Source organism: Salvelinus alpinus, chromosome 2 (assembly GCF_045679555.1).
Source record: "Salvelinus alpinus chromosome 2, SLU_Salpinus.1, whole genome shotgun sequence".
Taxonomy (NCBI): Eukaryota; Metazoa; Chordata; class Actinopteri; order Salmoniformes; family Salmonidae; genus Salvelinus; species Salvelinus alpinus.
Window position 1 is genome coordinate 84,747,104 of NC_092087.1, and position 25,089 is coordinate 84,772,192.

The window sequence follows — 25,089 nt, forward strand, 5'->3', positions numbered from 1 at the left end:
TCCTTTGGTCTGATGAGTCCACATTTGAGATTTTTGGTTCCAACCGCTGTGTCTTTGTGAGACACAGAGTTGGTGAACGGATGATCTCCCCATGTGTAGTTCCCAGCATGAAGAATGGAGGTGGTGGTGTGGGAGGGCTTTGTGGTGACATTGTCGGTATTTTATTTAGAATTCAAGGTACACTTAACCAGCATGGCTACCACAGCATTCTGCAGCGATACGCCAGCCCAGCTGGTTTGCGCTTAGTGGGACTATCATTTCTTTTTCAACAGGACAATGACCTAAAACACACCTCCAGGCTGTATCAGGACTATTTGACCAATAACAAGAGTGATGGAGTGCTGCATCAAAATGAAGTGATGGCACCGGAGGGGATGGCTGCCGTCTTACCGGCTCTTAACCAACCATGCTATTTTTTTATTTTTTTTTCGCGGTGTTCCTCAATTGTTTTGTACATAATGTTGCTGCTACCGTCTCTTATGACCGAAAAGAGCTTCTGGACATCAGAACTGGGTTTACTCACCTCAGATTAGACAAAGAGTTTTTCTTCAATGAGTTGGACGGGAGGGATATACTACCCGACCATTCCCAGATTCCTGTCATTCGCTGGAGAATAAAATAGATTTTGCAGAGAAAGATCAGGGTGCCTTGTGAGGATCAGGCGACAAGTGGCTAATCTGCCTTTGCCTTCCGTCCTGCTAGCTAACGTTCAATCGCTGGAAAATAAATGGGACGAACTGAAAGCACATATCCTACCAATGGGACATTAACTTTAATGGCTTATGTTTCACCGAGTCGTGGCTGAACAACGACATTAAGAACATACAGCTAGAATATTGCCTCAGATATATGTCACTCTTACAAGAACTTGTGAATTCAATTAGGCTTTAATACAAAGTAGCAAATGCTGTGCTGGTCCACGAAACAGCCGATTTCCCTGAGCACTGGCTCTGCTTTTATACACATATAGTATATGACTACATCCCTTATGTTACAAATCCCTTTTGGCCCGGCAGTCTAGGGGGATGGTATCAAAAACCGTAACATAACTCATGCAAATTATAGCAGTGAAAAAGTAACAGTGAGAACAAAAACCACAGACAACTAAATTACCGTCAAAAACTCAGGGTTTATTTGCAAACACACAGTAAACAGGGGGCAGGAAAAGGGGCTGAGCTGGACCTAAGGAAAGAAACAAATATCCAAAAATACCCCTAAACTAGCCTACTTCAACAACAGCTGACTAACCAACCAAAAACACAGAGGGTGGTCCGCCCAGTTCTATTTAGACAAAGTTTACCTACGGGTAGTGTATGCCCATGGGCAACTTGTCTTAGTCCCCCCTTCCCCACCATGAACAAACAGTCAAACACCAAAACAATACTCACAGCATAACGGACAAAGTGACATGTAGCTGCTAAAACCAAACAAGCGATCTACAGACAGATGGTATTGAGAGAGAGATTGCTCTCCAGAGAAAACAACTGACAGGGTTTTTAAACCAAGGGAAAGGGGTTGTGATTGGGTAAGGGAAAAGGAGCAGGTGTCTTCTGATTAGCAACGGATTGGTGACTGATTGGGGAATGATGATTGTCACCTGTGAGGGGAGAAGGAGAAAAAATAAATACACACACAGGATACCTGTATCCGTAACACCATATGTAAAATAAGTTACTCCCCTTAGTCCTTCTGCCACCATTATCTTTTAGTCTGAGTTCTTTGCGTGTTCACGCCCAATAATGCCCATATCTGCTTCCGGATAGATTATAATGGTGGCAGGACCCCTTCATACAAAAATAATACATACATTGCATGATCATGTTTCACCAGTTGATCATTCTGCTACCATTCTCCTTCCTGTGCCCTTCTGACAATAGTATGTCCAGCTGTCATAAATGTACTTATGGCCTTGGTTAATGTACTCTTTGGCATGTTACCCTTTTCATAAATAGCAAATGTACTGGGTGTCATCTTCTCTTCCTATGGCCAATGTACTTTTTGTCCTTGCTACTTCAGCATGGCAACTACACCTATTTATATTACATTAGCTCCCACAAAGGCACCTCAGCAAAGAAGAAGCCACTGCTCCAAAACTGCCATAGAAAAGCCAGACTACGGTTCGCAACTGCACATTGGGACAAAGATCGTACTTTTTGGAGAAATGTCCTCTGGTCTGATGAAACAAAAATGGAACTGTTTGGCCATAATGACCATCATTATCTTTGGAGGAAAAAGGGGAAGGCTTGTAAGCCGAAGAACACCATCCCAACCGTGAAGCACGGGGGTGGCAACATCATGTTTTGGGGGTGCTTTGCTGCAGAAGGGACTGGTGCACTTCAAAAAATAGATGTCATCATGAGGAAAGGAAATGATGTGGATATCTTGAAGCAACATCTCAAGACATCAGTCAGGAAGTTAAAGTTTGGTCGCAAATGGGTCTTCCAAATGGACAATGACCCCAAGCATACTTCTGAAGTTGTGGCAAAATGGCTTAAGGACAAAAAAGTCAAGGTATTGGAGAGGCCATCACAAAGCCCCGACCTCAATCCTATAGAAAATGTGCGGGCAGAACTGAAAAAGTGGATGCAAGCAAGGAGGCCTACAAACCTGACTCAGTTACACCAGCTCTGTCAGGAGCAATGAGCCAAAATTCACCCAACTTATTGTGGGAAGCTTGTGGAAGGCTACCCGAAACATTTGACCAAAGTTAAACAATTTAAAGGCAATGCTACCAAATACTAATTGAGTGTATGTAAACTTCTGACCCACTGGGTATGTGATGAAAGAAATAAAAGCTGAAATAAATAATTCTCTACTATTATTCTGACATTTCACAATCTTAAAATAAAGTGGTGATCCTAAATGAACTAAAAAAGGGAATTATTACTCAGATTAAATGTCAGGAATTGTGAAAAACTGAGTTTAAATGTATTTGGCTAAGGTGTATGTAAACTTCTGACTTCAACTGTATGCATCTGTTGGTCACAGATACCTTAAAAAAACGGTAGTCAGTGTCTGGTGTGACCACCATTTGCCTCATGCCGTGCGACATAAGATAAAGGATTTAATGTATTTTTGTATTGAATACATGTGTCGTGGAAATTACTACCAAGGACTCAGTCAAACTTAAATGAATCATTATTTACTTTCATCAAGCTGGAGAAGTTGCAACAAACTTAATGCACCATAGTACACATCGGTCGGGAGCTCTTTCGGGGCAGTCACGTTAGTTCTCTTATATACTGCTTACACAGACAAGTTATATTTGCATGATTTACATTATTCATCATTAACGTTTGGTTCCTGCATGTAACTTATAGAACATATTCTGGGCATTCTGCCAAAAGGTCTGAGGGGGTCATGACTGTCTCCCCCTCACATCTATACCCAGCACCTACAGGAACCAATGATGTATGAGACAAGATGTACAATTCAAGGCTCTCTCTTCAGACAACATTTCCCCCACACATGAATATACCCCTACTATTGGTGAAACATTTTATTGTACATTATTTAATGGAAAATATGAGATAATAAAATAAGATACAGCTCTGAACACCTCCTCCCCACCACACACAAACACCACTCCAAGACGATTGATACATAGAGATCCAGAGCTGCATATTATGCTACACAGGTTACCATGGTAATCAGAATTAAACTGTTAGAGAATGGGAGACATAACTCTTTGCAATATGTTTTCTATTGAAATGTTATTTAGGAATCTGGAACCGGTGCCGGAGAGAATCAAGATGAAAGAAAACATGTTTGAGCTTTCTGGTGTGTTATCAGTGACCCTGAATGAGCAAATCTCTTTCCACATAGACAGGAATAAGGTTTCTCTCCTGTGTGTATGCGTTGGTGTACAGTCAGGGATCCTGATTGATTGAAACTCTTCCCACACTGATCACAGCTATAAGGCTTCTCTCCTGTGTGTATGCGTTGGTGTTTAGTCAGGGATCCTGAGTCACTGAAACTCTTCCCACACTGATCACAGTTATAAGGCTTCTCTCCTGTGTGTATTCGTTGGTGTTTAGTCAGGGATCCTGAACGATTGAAGCTCTTCCCACACTGATCACAGCTATAAGGCTTCTCTCCTGTGTGTATGCGCTGGTGTGTAATCATGGATCCTGAGTAACTGAAACTCTTCCCACACTGATCACAGCTATAAGGCTTCTCTCCTGTGTGTATGAGTTGGTGTGTAGTCAGGGTTCCTGATCGACTGAAGCGCTTCCCACAATGATCACAGCTATAAGGCTTCTCTCCTGTGTGTATGCGTTGGTGTACAGTCAGGGATCCTGATTGATTGAAACTCTTCCCACACTGATCACAGCTATAAGGCTTCTCTCCTGTGTGTATGCGTTGGTGTTTAGTCAGGGATCCTGAGTCACAAACTCTTCCCACACTGATCACAGTTATAAGGCTTCTCTCCTGTGTGTATTCGTTGGTGTTTAGTCAGGGATCCTGAACGATTGAAGCTCTTCCCACACTGATCACAGCTATAAGGCTTCTCTCCTGTGTGTATGCGTTGGTGTCTAGTCAGGTCTCCTGAGTTATTGAAGCTCTTCCTACACTGATCACAGCTATAAGGCTTCTCTCCTGTGTGTATGCGCTGGTGTACAGTCAGATTTCCTGAACGATTGAAGCTCTTCCCACACTGATCACAGCTATAAGGCTTCTCTCCTGTGTGTATGCGCTGGTGTGTAATCATGGATCCCGAGTAACTGAAACTCTTCCCACACTGATCACAGCTATAAGGCTTCTCTCCTGTGTGTATGAGTTGGTGTGTAGTCAGGGTTCCTGATCGACTGAAGCGCTTCCCACAATGATCACAGCTATAAGGCTTCTCTCCTGTGTGTATGCGTTGGTGTACAGTCAGGGATCCTGATTGATTGAAACTCTTCCCACACAGATCACAGCTATAAGGCTTCTCTCCTGTGTGTATGCGTTGGTGTTTAGTCAGGGATCCTGAGTCACTGAAACTCTTCCCACACTGATCACAGTTATAAGGCTTCTCTCCTGTGTGTATTCGTTGGTGTTTAGTCAGGGATCCTGAACGATTGAAGCTCTTCCCACACTGATCACAGCTATAAGGCTTCTCTCCTGTGTGTATGAGTTGGTGTGTAGTCAGGGTGGAATCTTTAGTAAAACTCTTCCCACACTGATCACAGCTATAAGGCTTCTCTCCTGTGTGTATGCGTTGGTGTCTAGTCAGGTCTCCTGAGTTATTGAAGCTCTTCCTACACTGATCACAGCTATAAGGCTTCTCTCCTGTGTGTATGCGCTGGTGTACAGTCAGATTTCCTGAATGATTGAAGCTCTTCCCACACTGATCACAGCTATAAGGCTTCTTTCCTGTGTGTATGCGTTGGTGTTTAATCATGGATCCCGAGTCACTGAAACTCTTCCCACACTGATCACAGCTATAAGGCTTCTCTCCTGTGTGTATGCGTTTAGTCTGGGCTCCTGACTGATTTAAGTATTTCCCACAATCAAAGCAGGTATAAGGTCCCTCCCCTGAATGAATTCTCAGATGAGATTTTAAGGTTTTAGATACATGCTCTGGAGTGTAAATTTTCTCATGATTTGTCAAGTCTTGTTTAGCAAAACTCTTCCCACAGTCAGAGCAGCAGTGGTGAGGTTTCTTCCCTATACGTGTCTGCTGGTGTTTCTTGAGGTGTTCTGGTCTGGAGAGACTCTTCTCTTTCATGTCAGCATCATGATGTTGTTGAGGCTCCCCAGATAATAAGCCCCTCTCACTAAGAGAGCAACGATTAGGGATGTCCCCTGTGAAACAAAGACATTGAATAGTTAGGTTTTGCAAATATGGGTCCATAAACAGATGGGTCCTTCCAGGAAATTAAGGCCTTTTGCGTCCCTTTCATATATTTCCAGTAGAAATTGAGCACCAGTATTACATTTTAAATCTGTTATTAAATAATATTAATGAACACTTGATAAAGTGACAAAATTCTGAATTGTGACAAGTCCCTCCGTCAACCCTGTGTAACTTCTAGAAAGATTTTTACCCAACTAATTCAATAATTTATCCAAGTTTTACAATCATTGAGTACAGTTACAAGCGCAGAATAATACGTTAATTGTGAAAACAATTAGCATTAGAATTTGATTTAAACATTGACATGCTTTGAAATAACAATTTCCCTAATAAACCTGTTTACATGAACACCTACCTGATGGGACTTTGAAAAAAGCTGAAAATTGGCAATCAAAATAAACGTTCTACCACCTCGACTATGTTTATTTTAAACAGTATAACGGTTGTATGTGAAACTATTTCTAAGCTGCATACTTTCAGTTTTTCCTGAACTCACTGGACTCGGTCAAAAGAAGTTAGCTGGCGCTGCTTGTGTTAGAACATGCAGATGAAATACACCTCTATAACTCTGATGAAAGTGTTTCATGTCCATTCTAAAGATTGATCAGAAAACCAGGTGTTTTTAAAGGCGTATGCTTCCTTCTGTTATGACCTTACACCAATTAAGATCAGCAGAGTAAGGTGTTTACATGACTAATGCCAAACTCAGCCTACTGCCATAATCAGTTTAATAGGAAATTATTAGTGTGCATGTAAAGCACTAGTTATTTGGTTACTTTGACAGTCATTTCTGAACATTATTTATTTCATGTAATTAGTGATTCATTTACATCTGTCCCTCATTAAGGTCAATCCATGTTTAATATGGTGAAACTGTTCCTTACATTTTTTGGGCAAAAGAAACATTAAACGTCAACTCATAGAGTAAAAGCAGGTTTCCTAGTGCTAGTCTTATCGATTCTCTGGTGTTTTTTGAAGAAAACTGAGCAAGTGAACCATTTTACCCAGAAATTGGTATGGTAGAATAATGTTTTTGTGGAGCTAGCATTCAATTTTCACTCACTGTGGAACAAAACTAGCTTCCATTACCCCTGTCATGAGAAAATTTGTGGCTGATTTAAAGGACTATTTCACCATTGTAAACTAGTGGTTTTGTTGTTTTCAGTAGTCCCCTGTTACTTTATTTAGCACTTACTACAATATGTACTTTCATATAACCTCTTGAGATGGGAAAACATGTTTTTATTACATCGAACATGTGCTCTTCATAACAGAAAGTTAAAATTAGGTGAAATCAAACGTTTTTGGGGGGGACCAAGTTACACTTCTCAAAATTGGGTGGAACTACCAAATATTTTCATCAATATAATTAACCAATTAATTGTTAAAGAAGCAGACTAATCCACACACCATGGTTCTTACGTAATGAAATCATATCTCCATGTTCCTCTTCTCCTCTCTCAGTTCCACTCTGCCCCGGTGTTTTCCTGCAGTCGACCAGAACCAGCAGTAAAGTACGGAGAGGCGGTCGACTTGGGGACTCCTGGAGGGTGGAGGGGGACGGGCTAGCTTTGTCCTGTTGGCCACAATAAGTTAACAGTTGATCATTAAACCAAATATTTTATTAATTCAGTCTCAAACTCTGATTTGGGTGCATCCCTCGAACATCTCCTTCCACCTGATATGTTCAATCGTTCACTACAACCCACAAATCTAAGAGCATTGGATTGGTGGGCATGGGCTAGTTTCCACCATATTTCTTATACCAGTCAATTAAAATCAAACAACACGGAAGAGAAGCAAGAGGGTCAAATGGGGGGGTCACTAGTTACCACAAACAAAGCCATAAACCACACCCATTTCTACAACTTATCTTTTTAAATGTGATTTTAACCCTAACCTTAAAAACACTAACGTTATGCTTAACCCTAAATAAATAAAAGTACGTTATAGATGTTCGACATTGTGGCAACTAGTGAAAACACGCATATCTGCCCTCTCATTGGCTATAATGGTCCCACCTGATCTTTCCTCTTCCCGAATGGCTTCCAGCTGCGTTGTGTTTCAAACTCAACAACCCTCGGCCATAAACCCTCAGCCCTTGAATTGCGTTTTACATCCGAGTGTACCTTAAAAATGTCCCTTAACCAAGCGAGGGAGAGTGATGATCGGAGGCAACGTCCTTGGTGGAAATCTTGAAGATTAACTTAAAAACAACCAACCTAAAGCTATCAATGTACCTAGTAAGCCAACGTATCTAGCTAGTGTCGTGGAATTATTGGTCCAATAATGTGGGAAGCTTGTGGAAGGCTACCCGAAACGTTTGACAAAAGTTAAACAATTTAAAGGCAATGATTCCAAATAATAGAGTGTTGGGAATGTGGGAATGTGATGAAAGAAATAAAAGCTGAAATAAACAATTTTCTACTATTATTTTGACATTTCACATTCTTAAAATAAAGTGATCATAATTGACCTAAGACAGGGAATTTTTACTTGGATTAAATGTCAGGAATTGTGAAAAACTGAGTTTATATGTATTTGGCTAAGGTGTATGTAAACTTGACTTCAACTGTACCTTCCTAATATAGGTACATGTCTAGTGGTTCCTATCAATGATTAACTAATGAGCATGTCCAATAGCCTTCACAAGACCAGGCTAATGTAACTATCAATGATTAACTAATGTGCATGTGTAACAGTTTAACTTTACGTCCGTCCCCTCGCCCCGACCCGGGCGCGAACCAGGGACCCTCTGCACACATCAACAACAGTCACCCAAGTCTCAGAGCAAGTGACGTCACCGATTGAAAGGCTATTAGCGCGTACCACCGCTAACTAGCTAGCCATTTCACATCCGTTACACATGTCCAATAGCCTTCACAAGACCAGGCATGACCCCGAATGGTTAAGCCTGTATTGACTCAGCTTGCACATACACATTGGTTCTGCTTACACATATACTAATGGTTAACCCTATATCGATTCTGCTTACTACTTCTAAGAAAACAGTCTAGGTACTGGAAAATACCCAACACTAGCACTCCTGTCAGCTAGCTAGCTACAGTTACCCATAGCTGGCTAGCTAGTTTTATAGTTTGGTCATTTATTCCAATACATTTCAGAATTGCACTCCTCACTACAAAACTAAGCCAATTTGCCAACACTAATATATATATTTATTTAAATTGCAAACTAGCTTCATATTTTTACTGAGATACCGAAAATGCTGGTTGTTGATTAAATTTGACACTTCGCGGCCACCAGAGTTTGACATGTGACTACAGTTTGCAATGACTTGTGGGTCAAATCACCCCCGCAAGCGACCAAAGTTGTTCACTCGCTCCTTCAAGCTAAATCGAGGGCCAACGTTAGGGAATTAGACCTCCCTAAAATGGCAATCAAACTGCATCCGGTTTCGACGGGGATACCCCCGAGGGAAAAACAACGTGTTTGGACTGCAGCCATTTATTTTCTTTACTAGAACGGCCACTTGAATATCTGGTTAAATAATGGCTAATATATAAGAAATCAGTGAAGGAATGTGAACACTTAGGGAGGAAGGATAGAATTAGGTTAAAGTCACAGATTCCTAAACATGATTGTATGAACTGCTTAATTTTGCTGGACCCCAGGAAGAGTAGCTGCTGCGTTGGCAGCTAATGGGGATCCATAATAAATACTGTAATGAAACAAGCTGGGAGCAGGTCTCGAACCCTCGACCTTCTAGCCCGAAGTCCAGCGCGCTATCGAATGCCGCAAAAGAATGCTCGAGCGGCAAAGTCGACATCCGCGCTTATAAACCCAGGGTCGTTACAATACAACTGATATAGTTGTAGGCTACTTTTTTAAATTTAACTAGTTAAGTCCGATATAGAAAAAAAATCTTTTTTAGAATCACGGCATATGAACAGTGGATTAACTGACTTGTTCAGGGACAGAACGACAGATGTTTACCTTGTCAGCTCGGGGATTCGGTTACTGGCCCAACGCTCTAACCACTACCTGCCGCCCCAAACAGAACACAGCAATGTGGAGGTTCAAAGATGATGAAAACTAAGCCTAGACATTTTATACAACACAGTGGGCATATAATGTTAAAACCAGACTTACCCGATCCATTGTGGAAGCTACTGTTTCTTTGTATGATATGAACTGTTCGCCGCTTGCTGTCCGCATCAACAATTTGTTGTTTTCTTGTTCTTCATTAAGGTTTAATGGCAGACTACACCTATTGCCGCCACCTACTGTACGGCGGGTGAACAACAAATACAAATATCCATCCAAATTATTTACATCGTAGGTAAAGAATTCATGCAGTACATCTCTCCATAATTGTGTCAAATCTTCATGAATTTGTTCCATTATAAATCAGATTCTTTACATGAATACCATTAAAAAAAGATGCAACACTGTTTCTGGGTGGTGATTAGAATTGGTTCAATTTGAATGTATCTATTTTTTTAACTTCATGTAGTGGTTGGCAGGGTAATATGAATTAATAATTTTATTAAAAACTTCCTTAATTGTGTTAGTAAGTACGTATGTGTGAGACAACAGATATTATCAATAAAACGATTTCAATAAGGCATGACATTAGGTATATAGATAGATACAAAATCCTGTTGATACAAGGCAAGTATCGCTCTGTTGTTGAACGGACCAAAACAAAAATAAATCTTTATTACTTTGACTATTGAGTCAACAGCGGTAATCAAAGGTAGGTTCTGAGGGTCTTAACATGTTCCTGAATAATAAAGCAACACCTGAGGGAATGGAGACTAAAACAATTGTAAATTCTTTAGGCGTTGTAGGGATCTTGTAAAGTGATAAGAATGAGTCATAATGAAGTAAAAGACCCTCTGCATTTACAAGTTGTCTCACCAATAGGATATTATTTATAAACCAATATTCTAAAACAAAGATTTATTATTACACAATATGTGCTGATTATTCCATATATAATATACGTGTGGAGAGAAATTATACTTCGAAATGAAGGACCATGACTAGAAAACCTGCCAATGAAAAGAAGAGTTTCACTGGAACTTTGTCAATAGCAAACCAACATGAAGTTAAGGCCACCAAAAGTAGAAAAGACATAATGAGGAATAAAGTTCCACATAGAAGTAGGTCTATGAAGTGTTTTATCAAATTGATCTTAAAAGTATTATTTAAGGTAGGAATGTCCATAAAATTCAGCCCACCATACTCATAAGTGTTCATTGCAACAGTTTCCTAATGTGATGGTGACGGTTTCTCCACAGAAAGTTGAAAAGCATCTGGTCTGTAGAAAGGGTTTTACATAGAACCCTAAAGATTTCTACCTGGAACCAAAGAGGTTCTACCTGAAACTCAAAAGGGTTCTCCTATGGGGACAGCAGAAGAACCCTTTAAGGTTCTAGATAGCACCTTTATTTCTAAGAGTGTAGTGCTGCTACGCCCACTCTTCTACAACACTTCAACCGTCCAAATAAATTATGTCATGGAGCATCACCATGGCGATGATGATTTGTGAGACGTCATTGCATCGACAATCCCCAATAGTGACTTAATGACATTTGGAGTTCCTGACATCATTTGTTTGGCTTCTAACTGTTAGAGAGGATGGCTGCATCTGAAATGTCACCTGACAGTATATAAGGAATAGGAAGCCATTTCACACACAGACTATGTGTAGGTCTATTATATTCTGGTGGATGGATGGTGTAATGGATTGGTCTATTAACATGGTAATCTGCCTAGATACGATTATCACTTACCTGATTGGTTAATCCTGTGACCTCTGAACTTTAATACAATGATAGAACCCACTGCCTCAAACATGCCCCTGTTTTGTACTACCCTGTTTTGGATTAGTAAAGTTTCCAAAATGAGCTGCTCTCTCCTGTCTAGTTATTATTAGTCATTCTATAGGTGATAAAACCTAAAATACTACAGATGGGATGTGATGATTAAATCACTGTGTACATTTATTGTTAGGCCTCTTACATAAAGCTGACTACATTGTGCTATTTAATACAAGGAGCGTACTGTTCTTTACTGAATTGCCGAGTTAAATAAAGGTGCCATTGTTTGGGGGTGAAATCAAGCCCAGTTTTATCATATAATTTTATTCAAGAGGATAGTTCAACCCTAAATGAAAGTCATTTTAATTGAGCATTTTACTAAATCATTGACATTTTTTTTTTTACATTATTATTAGCAAGATGTGTATGAAGGGCCCAATTCAGACTTGAGATAAGTAGACTCAACATATTTTGCCTTATGTCCATGTGAAGTCAACTTATCTAAAGTCTGAACATTCTCAACATTTTCCTCTCGCTAAAACACACCCAATGAGTTAAAGAAATACTGTTTAATGACAAGTTTGGTATTGTCTTGTTCCCTTTCAGATATACAAAGCAAAGCTCAGTCTCAAGCCATGAGCCCACGAACCACGACTACATAACGCACTAGAGGGAACAAGGTAGCATTTGGGATGCCACAAAGATCATCTTGTGTTCATGTCTTCTTGATTCTGGGTTTGTTAACTGTTCTATAGAACACAGAGAGTGCAGGTGGTCATTCCAGTTCAAGTGTTAAGCAGGCTGATAACTTGTAGATAGAAACTGTCTCTGAGCCAGTTGGTATCAGACCTCATGCTCCGATACCGTCAGCCCGACTGTAAGGGTGTGAACAGCTCGTGGCTGGGGTGTCCTTGATGATGGGGGCCTTCCTCAGGCACCGTATTGTCTGTAAAGATGTTAATACATTTACACTAAACAACTGATGGTCTGCTTAACATACAAGTCTTGTATGCATTCCTTACTGTCAAGCACTAGAATCATTTACTTTTGAAATGATCTGAGATGTTGTAGTGGAGTACAGAGGCACTTCTTGGTTATTGGAGCCAGAGAAGTGGACGCTGGTGTAGTGACTGTCATCCTGCTCGCCTCTGTCTGCTCTCTGTGCTGCAGTAGGGGTCATGGCCATGCCTGAGATGTTGTCATACATGGGACTACAGTCTCCCTGATGGAGAGAGGACAGACAAGACAAGCAGACCTGGGGACTATTCCATTGGTTCCATTGTACCAGGCAAGATTAATCAACCAATGAAATAGATCTGATAGAAAACAAATACTATTTGATCTGAACTCACCTGTCCATCGTCTGCTCTGTCCTTAATGTCAGAGGTGGATTTGGAGCCCTTCTTCCTGTTTTATATGAATTAATTCATGGATGGTTGGATGGATGAAAATGATAAAGTGAAAGGAATGTCTTAGAAAAATTCTCACCTGATCCACATGAAGCCGGAGACACAGAGGATGAGAACCAGAACAACCACTGTGATTTCTACAGCTACAGTCATAACTGATGTTTGTTTCCCTAAAGAAAAATGTGGATGAAATTACTACATAGATGTTCTAATAAATTTAAAACAAGAAAAATACATTATTGCTATAAGCCTAGAAATACAATGCTTAGAATGTTTCTCGCTGAGCTTTAAGTGTAATGATTATGAGAAAATAATGAGCTTGAAATGTGTATTTTTATGTAAAGGCAGACCATTGAAGATTAAACTGTACCTGTTATAATAATCATCAGAGCTGTAGAGTTCTTAGATGTCATTTTATTCCAGGCCTCGCAGTGGTCATGTCCACTGCCCTCAGACCTGAAGTTGGTGATGTTGTAGATCTGTTCGAATCCATTTGGTAAAGTCCTATTTTGAAAGTACCAGGTGTGTTTGTCCACAGGTGGGTTGGCGTCACTTCTGCAGGTCAGAGTCACTGAACTGCCCTCCACTATTTCACTACAATGACTGACTGACACTGAGGTGTTCCTTGGAAGATCTGGTGTTGAGAATGAAAGGAGGGTTTAATTTTTCTCATTTAAGTTGACTGAGATTACATTCTCATTTTTAGCAACGACCTAGGGAGTAGTTACATGGGAGAGGGGTTGAATTAGCCAATTGGAAGCTGGAGATGATTAGGTGGCCATGATGGTATGAGGGCCAGATTGGGAATTTAGCAAGGACACTAGGGTTAACACCCCTACTCTTACAATGAGTGTCATTAGATCTTTAGCCTCCATAGAAACCTTCTGTACGATTGTTGAAAACGATGTAGGTGACTTACTGAAAGACAAACAGACACACAAATCCTATGATAACCCGAGTAGAGACGAGAGAATGGCTCTTAAAGACTTAAATTCAGATCCTTCGATTATCATAAAATAATGTGACTAAGGAGGAGGAATTTGTATACAAAATAAATGTGACTATGTGAATGAATGTCGCCGACAACTATCTAAAGGTGACTTCTATCGCAAACTGAATTGTGACCCTACCCTGGAATTCCAGCATAATATTTCATCCACAGTGGAAAGCTGTTTGGAATCAGGACAAATCACTAAACAAGAAGTTGAATTTCTATGTGTGACATTTCCCAAGATACCAACGTTCTATACAGTCGCTAAATTACACAAACAAGTATCTCCTCCTCCAGGTAGACCCATTGTAGCAGCAATCGACTCTGACATCGAACATGTCTACATTTGTGGATTACCACATTAAACCGATGGTTGAGAACCTCCCATCTTATGTCAAAGACACAAGTCACTTGATCTCATTGATAGAGGGCTTAGGAAGGATACCAGAGGGCACCCTGCTGGCCACTTTTGATGTGGAGAGCTTGTACACTAACATCCCACACACTGGAGGCTTGCAGGCGCTACAACACTTCCTTCAGCAGAGAGACTCTACCCTTGCTCCATCCAATGATTGCATCTTACAACTTACTGAACTGGTATTATCCCATTATCCCATAACTACTTTGTCTTTGAGTCAAACTTTTTCCTTCAAATTCAGGGTGTAGCCATGGGCTCCCATTTTTCCCCCAACTATGCAAACCTGTATGTGGGACAATTTGAAGAAGCATTCCTTTTTAAAACAGACACACACCCCTGACTTTCTAAAATACTTCTATGGAAGAGATACATAGATGATGTCTTTGTGCTCTGGGAAGGAAGTCAGCAGGAACTAAATTAATTCAAAATTCTACCAAACGAGAGCTCTGAATGCCTCAAATTCACCACGCAGACTGATGAGAGAAAAATAAACTACCTGGATTTATGGATTATCAAAGAGAATGATGCATTACACACAGACTAATACACAAAGCCCACTGTCACGGCCGTCGAATGAAGAAGACCAAGGTGCAGCGTGGTAAGCGTACATATTCCTTTATTTACATGACGCCGACAAAAACAATAAACAATCCAAAACACCCGTGAAGCTAAATGCTATAGTGCCAACAAACAAAGGCAATCTCCCACAAAGACAGGTGGGAAAAAGGGCTACCTAAGTATGGTTCTCAATCAGAGACAACGATAGACAGCTGTCCCTGATTGAGAACCCTACCCGGTCAAAACATAGAAATACCAATAATATAACTAAAGAACATAGAATACCCACCCCAAATCACACCCTGACCAAACCAAATAGAGACATAAAAATGATCTCTAAGGTCAGGGTGTGACACCCACAGATCGCAATACCTTGCTATGTGCGGATAGTATGCATCCCCTTCCCCTCAAGAATGGTCTACCATATAGCCAGTTATGCAGGGTTAAACTAATCTGTGGCCACCAGTCAGATTTGGACAGCAATGCTAAAAAAAATTACAGATAAATTCAATATGAGCGGCTACAAGGACAAAACTCTTGTTTCAATGATGAAAATATCTCAAAAACCAAGAGATTAATTACTAAAAACTCAACCAAAGAAGAAAAACAACTCAACCTGTAAAGGTCTGGGTGTAGCTGGTGCAGAGGAGTCAGGCGCAGGACAGCAGAGATGAGTAATAGAAGTAACTTTACTCAAAATACCAAGTACATGTAGTAATACCAAGCCCACACAAAAGGACCGGAATACATAAAACAAACACGCACAAAAACCATGGGGAAAACAGAGGGTTAAATAATGAACATGTAATTGGGGAATAGAAACCAGGTGTGTAAAACAAAGACAAAACAAATGGAAAATGAAAATAAATATGGAATAACAGCACTTTGTAAGTCCAAAACCAAAGGTCAGTCATGTAGACAAAGAGGAAGTGTTCTAGCAGAGGGAGCAAGTCTCATCAGTATATCATATGACTTCAGTTAAATGCATAGAAACAATGAATAAACATTATAACAGCCTTGAATTAAATGCATAGGTACACTAGATAAACATTACAGCAATTTTTCCACCATAGTGGGCAGTATGATAGGGAATGATAAAGACTGATACAGTATAAGGGAGAAGGGAGTATAGGAATTGAGTTTGGTACGCGTACTGAGTAGAACATCATCAGATACAGTTGCAAATATTTATGTTTTAAGAGAAACGGGGCTGGCAGATAGGATTTAGTTCCTCGATCTCTGTTGCTGGCCCACACTCCAGTACAGTAGGTGGTGTAATGCACCATAACGTTGGATGCCAACCGCCGATAAACCCCACAGAACAAGATGTCTTTTCATCGTTAGAGTGTGTATCTGGTAATGTAATGGATAATCTGACTTTCAAATCAGTGGAGGTGAACAAGTGCACACTTTCGGAGAAAGGAGAGATAATTAGTTCATAGTCACAGATTCCTAAACATTATATTATTAGTAAGCTACTTTGCTGAAGGAAAAAAAGTTTCACCGTCGTTTTTTTGGTCCAGCCATTTAAACCGAACACAGGAATGTGGAGGATCAAAGATGATGAAAACTACACCTAGACATTTCTACAGCACAGCAGACCTATACTGTTAAAAGTAAACCAGACTTACCGGATCCATCGTGGAAGCTATTGTTTTCTTCAGTGTTTCTTACTAAGACAAGAAATGTGTAGGCTACAGTACAGTTACTTTGTTGTCACAGAGTTCAGATAAGGATTAGGGGGTTGCCGGGGGAGAATTCCTGTCTCAGGGCTGCAATCATTGATTGATTGCAGAGCAATCAATCATCTATCATTTAAATATCCTAGCTCGATAACGTTATGACGACATAACGTCTCACATCTCATCTAGGCTAATCTTACTTCAGAAAGTTCTTGGATGAGATTTGACCTTTTTTATAAAAGTCGAGTAAAGTCAAGAAAACGTTCAACAACACCCCTTTCACTAAGAATCCTGTTGTCTACTATCGTCTACTTGTACCTGACAGCAACTTGGAACAGAGTTCTATTTGAGTCCAGTTGTTCTCAAGGCTGTTGTTGCATCTCCCTCCCTGCAGCCTAGAATCATAAAGAGACAACAAACACACTTTATAACTGGTGGAAAACTACACCTGATACTTCAATTAAGCAGGAAAAAGCACTTATTATAACAGATGTGTAGCACTGTAAGACACGTGAATCTCTGTTGATTGTTTAAAACATGTTTTATTCTCAGGACCATGACTACAACATTGAGTATCAGGACACAGGGTAACAACATATCGTGGTCTCTTCTACAGAATTCAACTAAACATTTAAAAAATACATATTTAAAAAAAAAAATGTATATGCAATAAGCAATGTAAAACAAAACAAGAAAACATGAAACCACATTCGTATGTATGTTTTACAATGACATTTACATGCAAGCGTTCGTTCCACATAACAAATCACCAATAAAAAGTAGTATGGTAAGGTATAAGATATTATCAAGTGTATTTCCAGTGTGAAGAGAGAGAGGTTTGGTAGGAGACCTTACTGGCTGTGAGGAAACAGAAGAGTGTGAGGTCTGTGTTTGACATGACCTATAGGTACTGATGGGCAGAGCTGGCTTCCTGCCCCCATGATGCCTCTTCCTAACAACCAACACATCATTTGATTCACAATAAAATGTGTGAACAACTTTCTGGAGCACACTTAATACACAATAAGGAAAGTTCAAAGATATCACAAATGAAATCCTTTAAAATAAATTCAACAACATAATTTGACGACACTAATAGTCCTATATCTTCTGTACATCCGTATGTCCCATCAGCTACACTAAAACCTGGTGAAAGGTTTTAAAATAAATATGTGAACATCTTTTAGGACCAAACTAATTATACAAGAGGACTATGGTCCTTTTAAAAATTGATTATTAGATTTAAAAAACATATAATTAATGTCATAAGCAGACGTTGTTGAGCAGATAATGGATTCAATTTATTGAATACATGAATAAACACCTTGTATTGTTGAAACATTTTACAAATTAATTAATGGATAAAAGGAGTTACTGAAATAAGATACAGCTCTGAACACCCCCACCCCACCACACACACACCACTCCTACTCCAAGAAGCTTGATACATATGGTTCCAGAGCTGACTCTTTACAATATGTTTTCTGTTCAAACTTTATTTAGATATCTTGAACCGGTGCCGGAGAGGAGGGAGATGAAAGAAAACATATTTGTGCTTTCTGGTGTTTTTTCAGTGACCCCGATTGAGCAAAGCTCTTTCCACATACACCTTACTCCTGTCTCTCTCCAGTGTGTATGCGTTGGTTTAGCAAAACTCTTCCCACAGCCAGAGCAGGGGTGGTGAGGTTTCTTCCCTATAAGTCTCTGCTGGTGTTTATTGAGACGTTCTGATCTGGAGAGACTCTTCTGGAGAGACGACTTGTCAGCATCATGTTGTTGTTGAGGCTCCCCTTATGATAAGCCCCTCCCACTGAGAGAGCAACGGTTAGGGCTGACCCCTGTGAAACAAAGATAATGAATAGCAGGTTAACTGATGGGACCTTGATAAATGCAGAAAATTGTCTATCAAAATAAACGTACTACCACAGCATCCATCTTATTTTTGATTAGCATATTTGATTCCGATTTTGAACATTAAGTTTGTATGTGAAAATTTCTAAGATGCATACTTTCAGTTTTCCTGAACTCACTGCACCCGAGCAAAAGAAGGAAGCTTGCAATGCTCGTGCTAGAACATGTGTAACAGATGTGAAATGGCTAGCTAGTTAGCAGGTACGCGCAAATAGCGTTTCAATCGGTTACGTCACTTGCTCTGAGACTTGAAGTAGGGTTGCCCCTTGCTCTGCAAGAGCCGCGGCTTTTGTGGAGCGATGGGTAACGATGCTTCGTGGGCGACCGTTGTTGATGTTTCACAAAGCAACCTTCCATTCCCCTGTCATAAGACGTTTTAGGGTTCATTTTAATTGACTATTTTACCCATGTAAACTGGTGGTTGTGTTTCACTATATTGGATCACACCAATACGTCATCCGAGTGAGGATTTATAGATTCACTCTCGTGTACACCTGTGTCACGGCTGAGATCCGCCCCTATATCTACACGTCTTTCATTTTCTCGGCGGACGTCCGTATGGTTTGAGGTACAAACTTTCTGAAGTTCGCTTGGTAAGTCACTGGTAAGCGTAATATCCTGCGTGGAAGTATACTCACTGGCTGTTTGCAGCCTGGAGCAGCTGGCCACATGGAAGCCTCTCCTCTTGAGTGCTACACTCGCTGCTTGCGGTTGATCAGTATCTTCCGCCCCTGGTTTGTGGTACTTGTGTTTCATTAGCGTTACACTACGACTCCGTGTGCATCCATTAGTATGGTGGTTCTTGTTGACACAAACTGTATTTACCTTACACAACCTGCCCACTGGCTTGTACTATGTGTGTGTTGTGAATTGCTTTAACATGCTGCTACCCGCGCCAGGTTCTCTGCTAATTACCCTGCAGGGGTTTTTTCTTGTTCTTTCCCCTGCAGAGTGTAAGAGTATCGTGCTGGGCTTTCCACTACGTTGAGACATTAACTTTGGAGTTCCTTAACAAAGTTACTCCATATGGTGCTGTTTTTACTGCTTGGATAATAAACCGGCTAGGTAATATTGCAGTTGGCCTAAAACAAATAAATCAAATCCATTACTTGGTTTCTGTTTTTTTGTCTGCCTGTTTTTCACACACGGGTCTTCCCCGTTTCTTTAGAGGTACTGGGTCATTTATCCCTCATCGGGTTCCTATTCCTCCATGCGGGTCACGACATAGCTCTCCCAGGGCGTTGGACCTCTGCTCCATGGCCTTGCTGGCTTGGCTGAGCCTTTGGCTTCCCTTTGTGACAGGTGTGATGGTGCAGGAGAGCTGGGCCTCTGCCAGGGGGCTCTCCGACTCACAGCAGAGACTGGACCATGGAGTTGTTGCGGGCGTTGTGTCCCTCGGCCTCCGGGAGTACCACACCATGATAGCTGCCATGGTCCTCCCGGACCAGGAGATTATAGAGCGGAACCCGCGACTGAAGCCGGGACCCCCCAGGGTCTTTGATGCGGACTTGAAAGCCACATATGGGTCCCTCTCTTCTCTTGGCCACCTTACCAACGCGACTATGCTACTGAGGTCACGCGGGGTGCAGTATGTCCTCCAATACCTGCAGCCTCGCTTGGATGAGGGCTTGGCAGCCTCTACACTGAGAGGGTATTTGGCCGCTATATCTGCCTGCCATGTGTGGTGGATAGACAGGCCAGTGGGGCGCCATCCCTTGGTCTCCAGGTTTATGAAGGGGGTTCATCGCCTGCGTCCAGCTAGGACACGCTCAATGGCGAGCTGGGATCTGGATGTGGTCTTGGCAGCTTTGGCAAAGCCAGCCTTTCAAACCGTTGGAGTCTGCCTCCTTGAAACACCTCTCTACGAAGGTGGCTTTCGTGGTAGCAATAACTTCCATGAAGAGGGTGGGTGAGCTCCATGAAGAGGGTGGGTGAGCTCTATGAAGAGGGTGGGTGAGCTCCATGAAGAGGGTGGGTGAGCTCCATGAAGAGGGTGGGTGAGCTCCATGAAGAGGGTGGGTGAGCTCCATGAAGAGGGTGGGTGAGCTCTATGAAGAAGGTGGGTGAGCTCCATGAAGAGGGTGGGTGAGCTCTATGCTCTTTCAGTAAGTTCTGAGTGCTACCGGATGGACCCCCATGGGAGGAGTATATCTATTCGCCCCAACTCTTCATTCCTCCCGAAAGTTCTGTCAGACAGGCATGTTAACATCCCTTTTATCCTGTCTGCTTACGACCCCCCGGGAGTGGCAGAAGAGTCTGGCCCTCCCTCCGGCATGCTGTGCCCTGCGCGGGCACTGGTTGCATATGTGGAGCGGACACGGGCAGTGAGAACAACAGACCAGCTCTTTGTCTGCTATGGTGAGAGTCCTGGGGGCTGGGTTATCAAAGCAGAGGCTCTCTCACAGGATCGTGGACACGATTACGACAGCATACCGCCTGGCTGGCAGGCCAGTGCTGGGATCTGTGGTGGCACAGTCAACAAGAGGTGTGGCTGCATCCTGGGCTCTACTTAGAGGAGGGCCTCTCGCTGATATCGTTGCTGCAGCCAGCTGGGCTTCCTCTTGCACCTTTGCTAGGTACTATCGGGTAAATGTGGCACCTCCCTCTGCAGTTGGTTCAGTAGTCCTGGGCATCGCCTCCCCTTCCACCGACTAAATCTGGTACGGGTATACCAATATATTGGAGTGATCCAATATAGTGAAACATAACGAAGGTTATGTATGTAACCACGGTTATGTGAGCTATGTGGATCACTCCAATCCTCTACGGTGCTAGAGGCTCCTCAAAAATTATGTAGAGAACGTGTGTCGTGGCCATGGGTTCTATATTTGGGGGCGGACCCCAGCCATGACACAGGTGTACACGGGAGTGAATCTCTAAATCCTCACCTTGGATGTATCCCTCTGCCACGGAGGGATACCAATATATTGGAGATATCCATATAGCTCACATAACCGTGGTAACATACGTAACCTTTGTTTTGTTGTTTTCAGTAGTCCCCTGTTACTGTCAACCCTGTTACTTTATTTTGGCACATAGTATAGGAATATTTTAATACAATGTATTCAGATAATAAACATGTTTTCCTAAGTTGAACATGTGCTCTTTATGACAGAATGTTAAAATTAGGCGAAAAATATTTTTGGACCAAGTTACACTTTTAAAAATGGATGAAATGAAACATTCCAAATATCTCAACGGTCGCCCCAGCGTGAGTTGTTTTATGCACGTGATGTCAGAATGCACTCAATGTTCCAAAATGTGATTATTACGCAACAGGACAGTTAACACACGCTGGCTGCTAATTATCTATAGTGTAATCATTAGACAAACATTTGCAAACAACTTCAGGTATGTTCGTCACAATTTTTTTCAGTTTGCTTCTGTTCAAGAAACATTTTAACAGAATGGGCGGAACGAACACATCCCTGATCACGCGTAGACACAATTCACTTTCATAGCAGCCACGATGTATTCCTTGTCGCATCTATACACCGTTACTTTACCTTTTTCATTTTTTTAAATTGCCAGCGTCTTGAAGCTAAAATTGGGATCATGATTACTGTGCTAATGACCATACCAACAGTAAAGGAGAGCAATGTAGAATACAGTGAACTCAGCAAAAATAGTAATTTGTGGTAAGTACATGCGGGCCACCATCTTTATGCACCTCTGCTATTGTTACAGAAGCAGACTGTAGTCTAATCTACACACCGTGGTTCTTACTTAATGAAATCAAATCTCCATCTTCCTTTTCTTCTCCTCTCTCAGTTCCACTCTGCCCCGGTGTTTTCCTGCAGTCAACCAGAACCAGCAGTAAAGCGGAACTGGGAGATGTTTGACCTGGGGACTCCGGGAGAGTAGAGGGGAACGGGTTAGATTTGTCCTGTTGGCGGCAAGAAATATTAAACATAGTTTATCATTAAAACAAATATTGTATTAAATTTAGTCTATTTGGGAATCCCTAGAATATCTCCTTTTTCCTAAAATGTTCAATTCTTCACTACTTCCCACAAATCTAATAGCATTGGGTTGGTGGAGGCATGGGCTAGTCGGAGTTTCCACCATATTTATTATACCAGTAATTTCCTTTCAAAACAGAGGAAGAGGCATTTTGTGACTTAAATGATTGAATATACGTTTCGTAATTATTAGGTTTTTACGAGTATACTGATAAAATTAGGACACGTGCCATGCCAGCAACTTTGAGAATAAATCATGAACGAAGCATATTTCAAAAATGTATTTACTTAAAATGTAATCTTAAAACTAACCTTAACCACACTGTTAACCTTATGACTCACCCTAACCTTTTAAATAAAAAAGCAAATTTTTGTTTCCATGAACTTCCACGACATACATTTTTGACTTTGTGGCTGTGGTAACGACTGCCTTACATTTAAGAAATGTATTTTGTCATGGTAATTTCCTGTATTACTAAATGAGGGGAGTTTACAAACCACACACAAGTCAGAGTTATATTTTAAAGTCCATCTTTAATTATATGAGCTTCACCATAGCCCTTTGACTCTCAGATCAATTCAGTGTCTATAAATGAATTCTCTGAGTGCTTACAAAATAATTCTTAGTATCTTTTATAGCCAAGATACACCCCTCTCAACTCACATGACGAACCACTGATCTCAGAAACTTCACAAAGGGCCTTTTACTTGAGAGAGGAGTATCCCATAGCCAGATAGCATTAGCTATAAATTATTGTTCAGTTTCGTCTCTTAGACGAGGTTCTACTTCTCGTTCTTGGTACTTCCTAGTACCAAAACATTACCTCATCCAATGGCATATATCAATTGTCAATTCTAGATATGCCCATCTCAAATACACCCCCTCCTGGACAAACTCACGGAGGGGAATGAGCCTCTAGGTCATATACTAGGTCAAGATTCATGCAACATCAGAGGGGTAATACAATGGTTCCAGACACTGCCATACTCCTCCCCCCAATGGGAAAAGGAGGGAGTGACTGGAGTACAGACATAGTGGAGCCCTTCACATGGTTTCACAGATGATTCACATATGAAGACAATGTTCAAACCTGACTTCTCCCTTTCTGATATTCTGCATATTACCAGACATGTAAAAGACAAGCCTGACCTCTCCCCTCTCTGGGCCCCAAGTGACTTTTCCCTAGAGAGAAAGGAAAATGCAACTGCCAACAGTATAGTCCAAAAGGAGACATTCTAATGAGAAGTATAAAGTAAATAAAACATCTTATTTATCTATGTTACCTAACTAATTCTGATTCAGCTATGACAATTTTCATTGCCATTACATATTAGCAGGCAATCGCTGGGAATGAATTGGGTTAATTTACAGGAACATGAGGTGTCTCACCCCACAAAAGAGGTGCTACAGAAAAGTTGGGAGCGTGAACGTGGACAGAATAAAAGCTTTGGATGGGTGGGTGATAAGCAGGCGAGGCAGATGGGAATGAATGGCAGGGACTTTAGCCCCACGGTACCTATCCCTGTGAGTCCACCATGGCTACTCCCACCTCCAGTAGTTGATTTACAAGTGTTGGAGAGAGTACGGAAAGACAGGGAGGGGGTTGATCCATGCAAGTTCTTTAAAAGGCGACTGGAAACTGTAAATGAATATTTTTTTGCCCATATATACAGATGGATCAAAAGACCCAAGGACAGGTCAGACTGGACCAGCCGTTGTTGAACAGGAAAGTGGGGTGGCTGTCAGAAGACAAATTACAGACCACCTGGCTGAGCTGATGGTAGTACTGTTGACCTTGCAGTGGTTGGAGGAAGTCAAGCAGAGTAGTTTTATGTTCTGACTCATTTGCTGTGTTGATGAGTCTGAAATCATTTAGCTCACAGCTTTGCTTGGGTCCCGGCCCATGTGGGGTTGGAAGGGAATGAGGAAGTAGATGTACTAGCTAAACAGGCCCTTAGGAGACAGGAGGTTGAGGTGCCAATATGAAAAGCAGAGGCTAAGGGAATGATATGGGCAGTAGTGGTGCAGAGATGGCAGGAGCAGTGGAACAGTGACAATAAGGGCAGGCATCTATTCATTGTTTATATTTTAGTAATTTAGTAGAAACTCTTATCCAGAGCGACTTACAGGAGCAATTAGGGTTAAGTTGCTCAAAGGCACATTGACAGATTTTTCATCTAGTCGGCTCGGGTTACTGGCCCAACGCTCTAAACCACCAGGCTACCTGCCACCCCTATTCCAGGTACAGAGTAAAGTAGGCGAGGATGGTAGGAATGGACAGAAGAGAGGAGGCTATCCTTACAAGGCTAAGAGTAGGGCACAGCCAGCTGAATAAGTTATTAAATGTGATAGCAAATCATTCAACAGGAAGATGTGATTACTGCCAGGAAACCGAGACAGTGGAGCATGTATAGATGCAGTATGATGGGGAAAGAGAGAGACTGATACAGTATGAGAGAGAAGGGGTACAGGAATTGAGTTTGATAAACTGTTGGGGATCGTTTCCTTGTTCCTTGTCAATCATTGGCT

General features: G+C 41.4%; 2 protein-coding genes and 1 long non-coding RNA gene across 4 annotated transcripts in view; 1 reads left to right on the forward strand and 2 right to left on the reverse strand.

Moving 5' to 3' along the window:
• The window catches only part of LOC139544959 (zinc finger protein 271-like), a 176,369-nt gene that overhangs the window by 38,499 nt on the left and 112,781 nt on the right, over positions 1-25,089 (forward strand). The gene's annotated exons all lie outside the window — the stretch shown is intronic.
• LOC139545162 (zinc finger protein 271-like) lies at positions 1,110-10,061 on the reverse strand. 2 transcript variants are annotated; one of them, XR_011669004.1, is made up of 3 exons: positions 9,953-10,061; positions 7,250-7,415; positions 1,110-1,597 (listed from the first exon to the last, which is right to left on the reverse strand). XR_011669004.1 is itself a non-coding variant. In XM_071352622.1 (3 exons), the coding sequence occupies exons 1-3, from the start codon at positions 10,016-10,018 to the stop codon at positions 4,388-4,390; spliced, it is 1,632 nt and encodes a 543-aa protein (XP_071208723.1). In that variant the 5' UTR covers positions 10,019-10,061; the 3' UTR covers positions 4,250-4,387. The 2 variants fall into 2 exon arrangements, 1 of the variants encoding a protein (XP_071208723.1); XM_071352622.1 differs by lacking the exon at positions 1,110-1,597 and adding an exon at positions 4,250-5,787.
• LOC139545416 (uncharacterized) lies at positions 17,209-22,413 on the reverse strand. Its single transcript, XR_011669069.1, has 2 exons — positions 22,324-22,413; positions 17,209-18,524 (listed from the first exon to the last, which is right to left on the reverse strand). It is a non-coding gene; the product is annotated as an uncharacterized lncRNA (long non-coding RNA).

Bases quoted from the DNA above. Each gene is read 5' to 3' on its own strand.
- LOC139545162 (XM_071352622.1), bottom strand. From the start codon at position 10,018: ATGCGGACAGCAAGCGGCGAACAGTTCATATCATACAAAGAAACAGTA. The intron at 7,416-9,952 runs GTAAGTCTGGTT...TGTGGCCAACAG, and splicing joins TAGCTTCCACAATGGATCGG to GACAAAGCTAGCCCGTCCCC. The intron at 5,788-7,249 runs GTGTGTGGATTA...TTTGTTTCACAG, and splicing joins TTCATTACGTAAGAACCATG to GGGACATCCCTAATCGTTGC.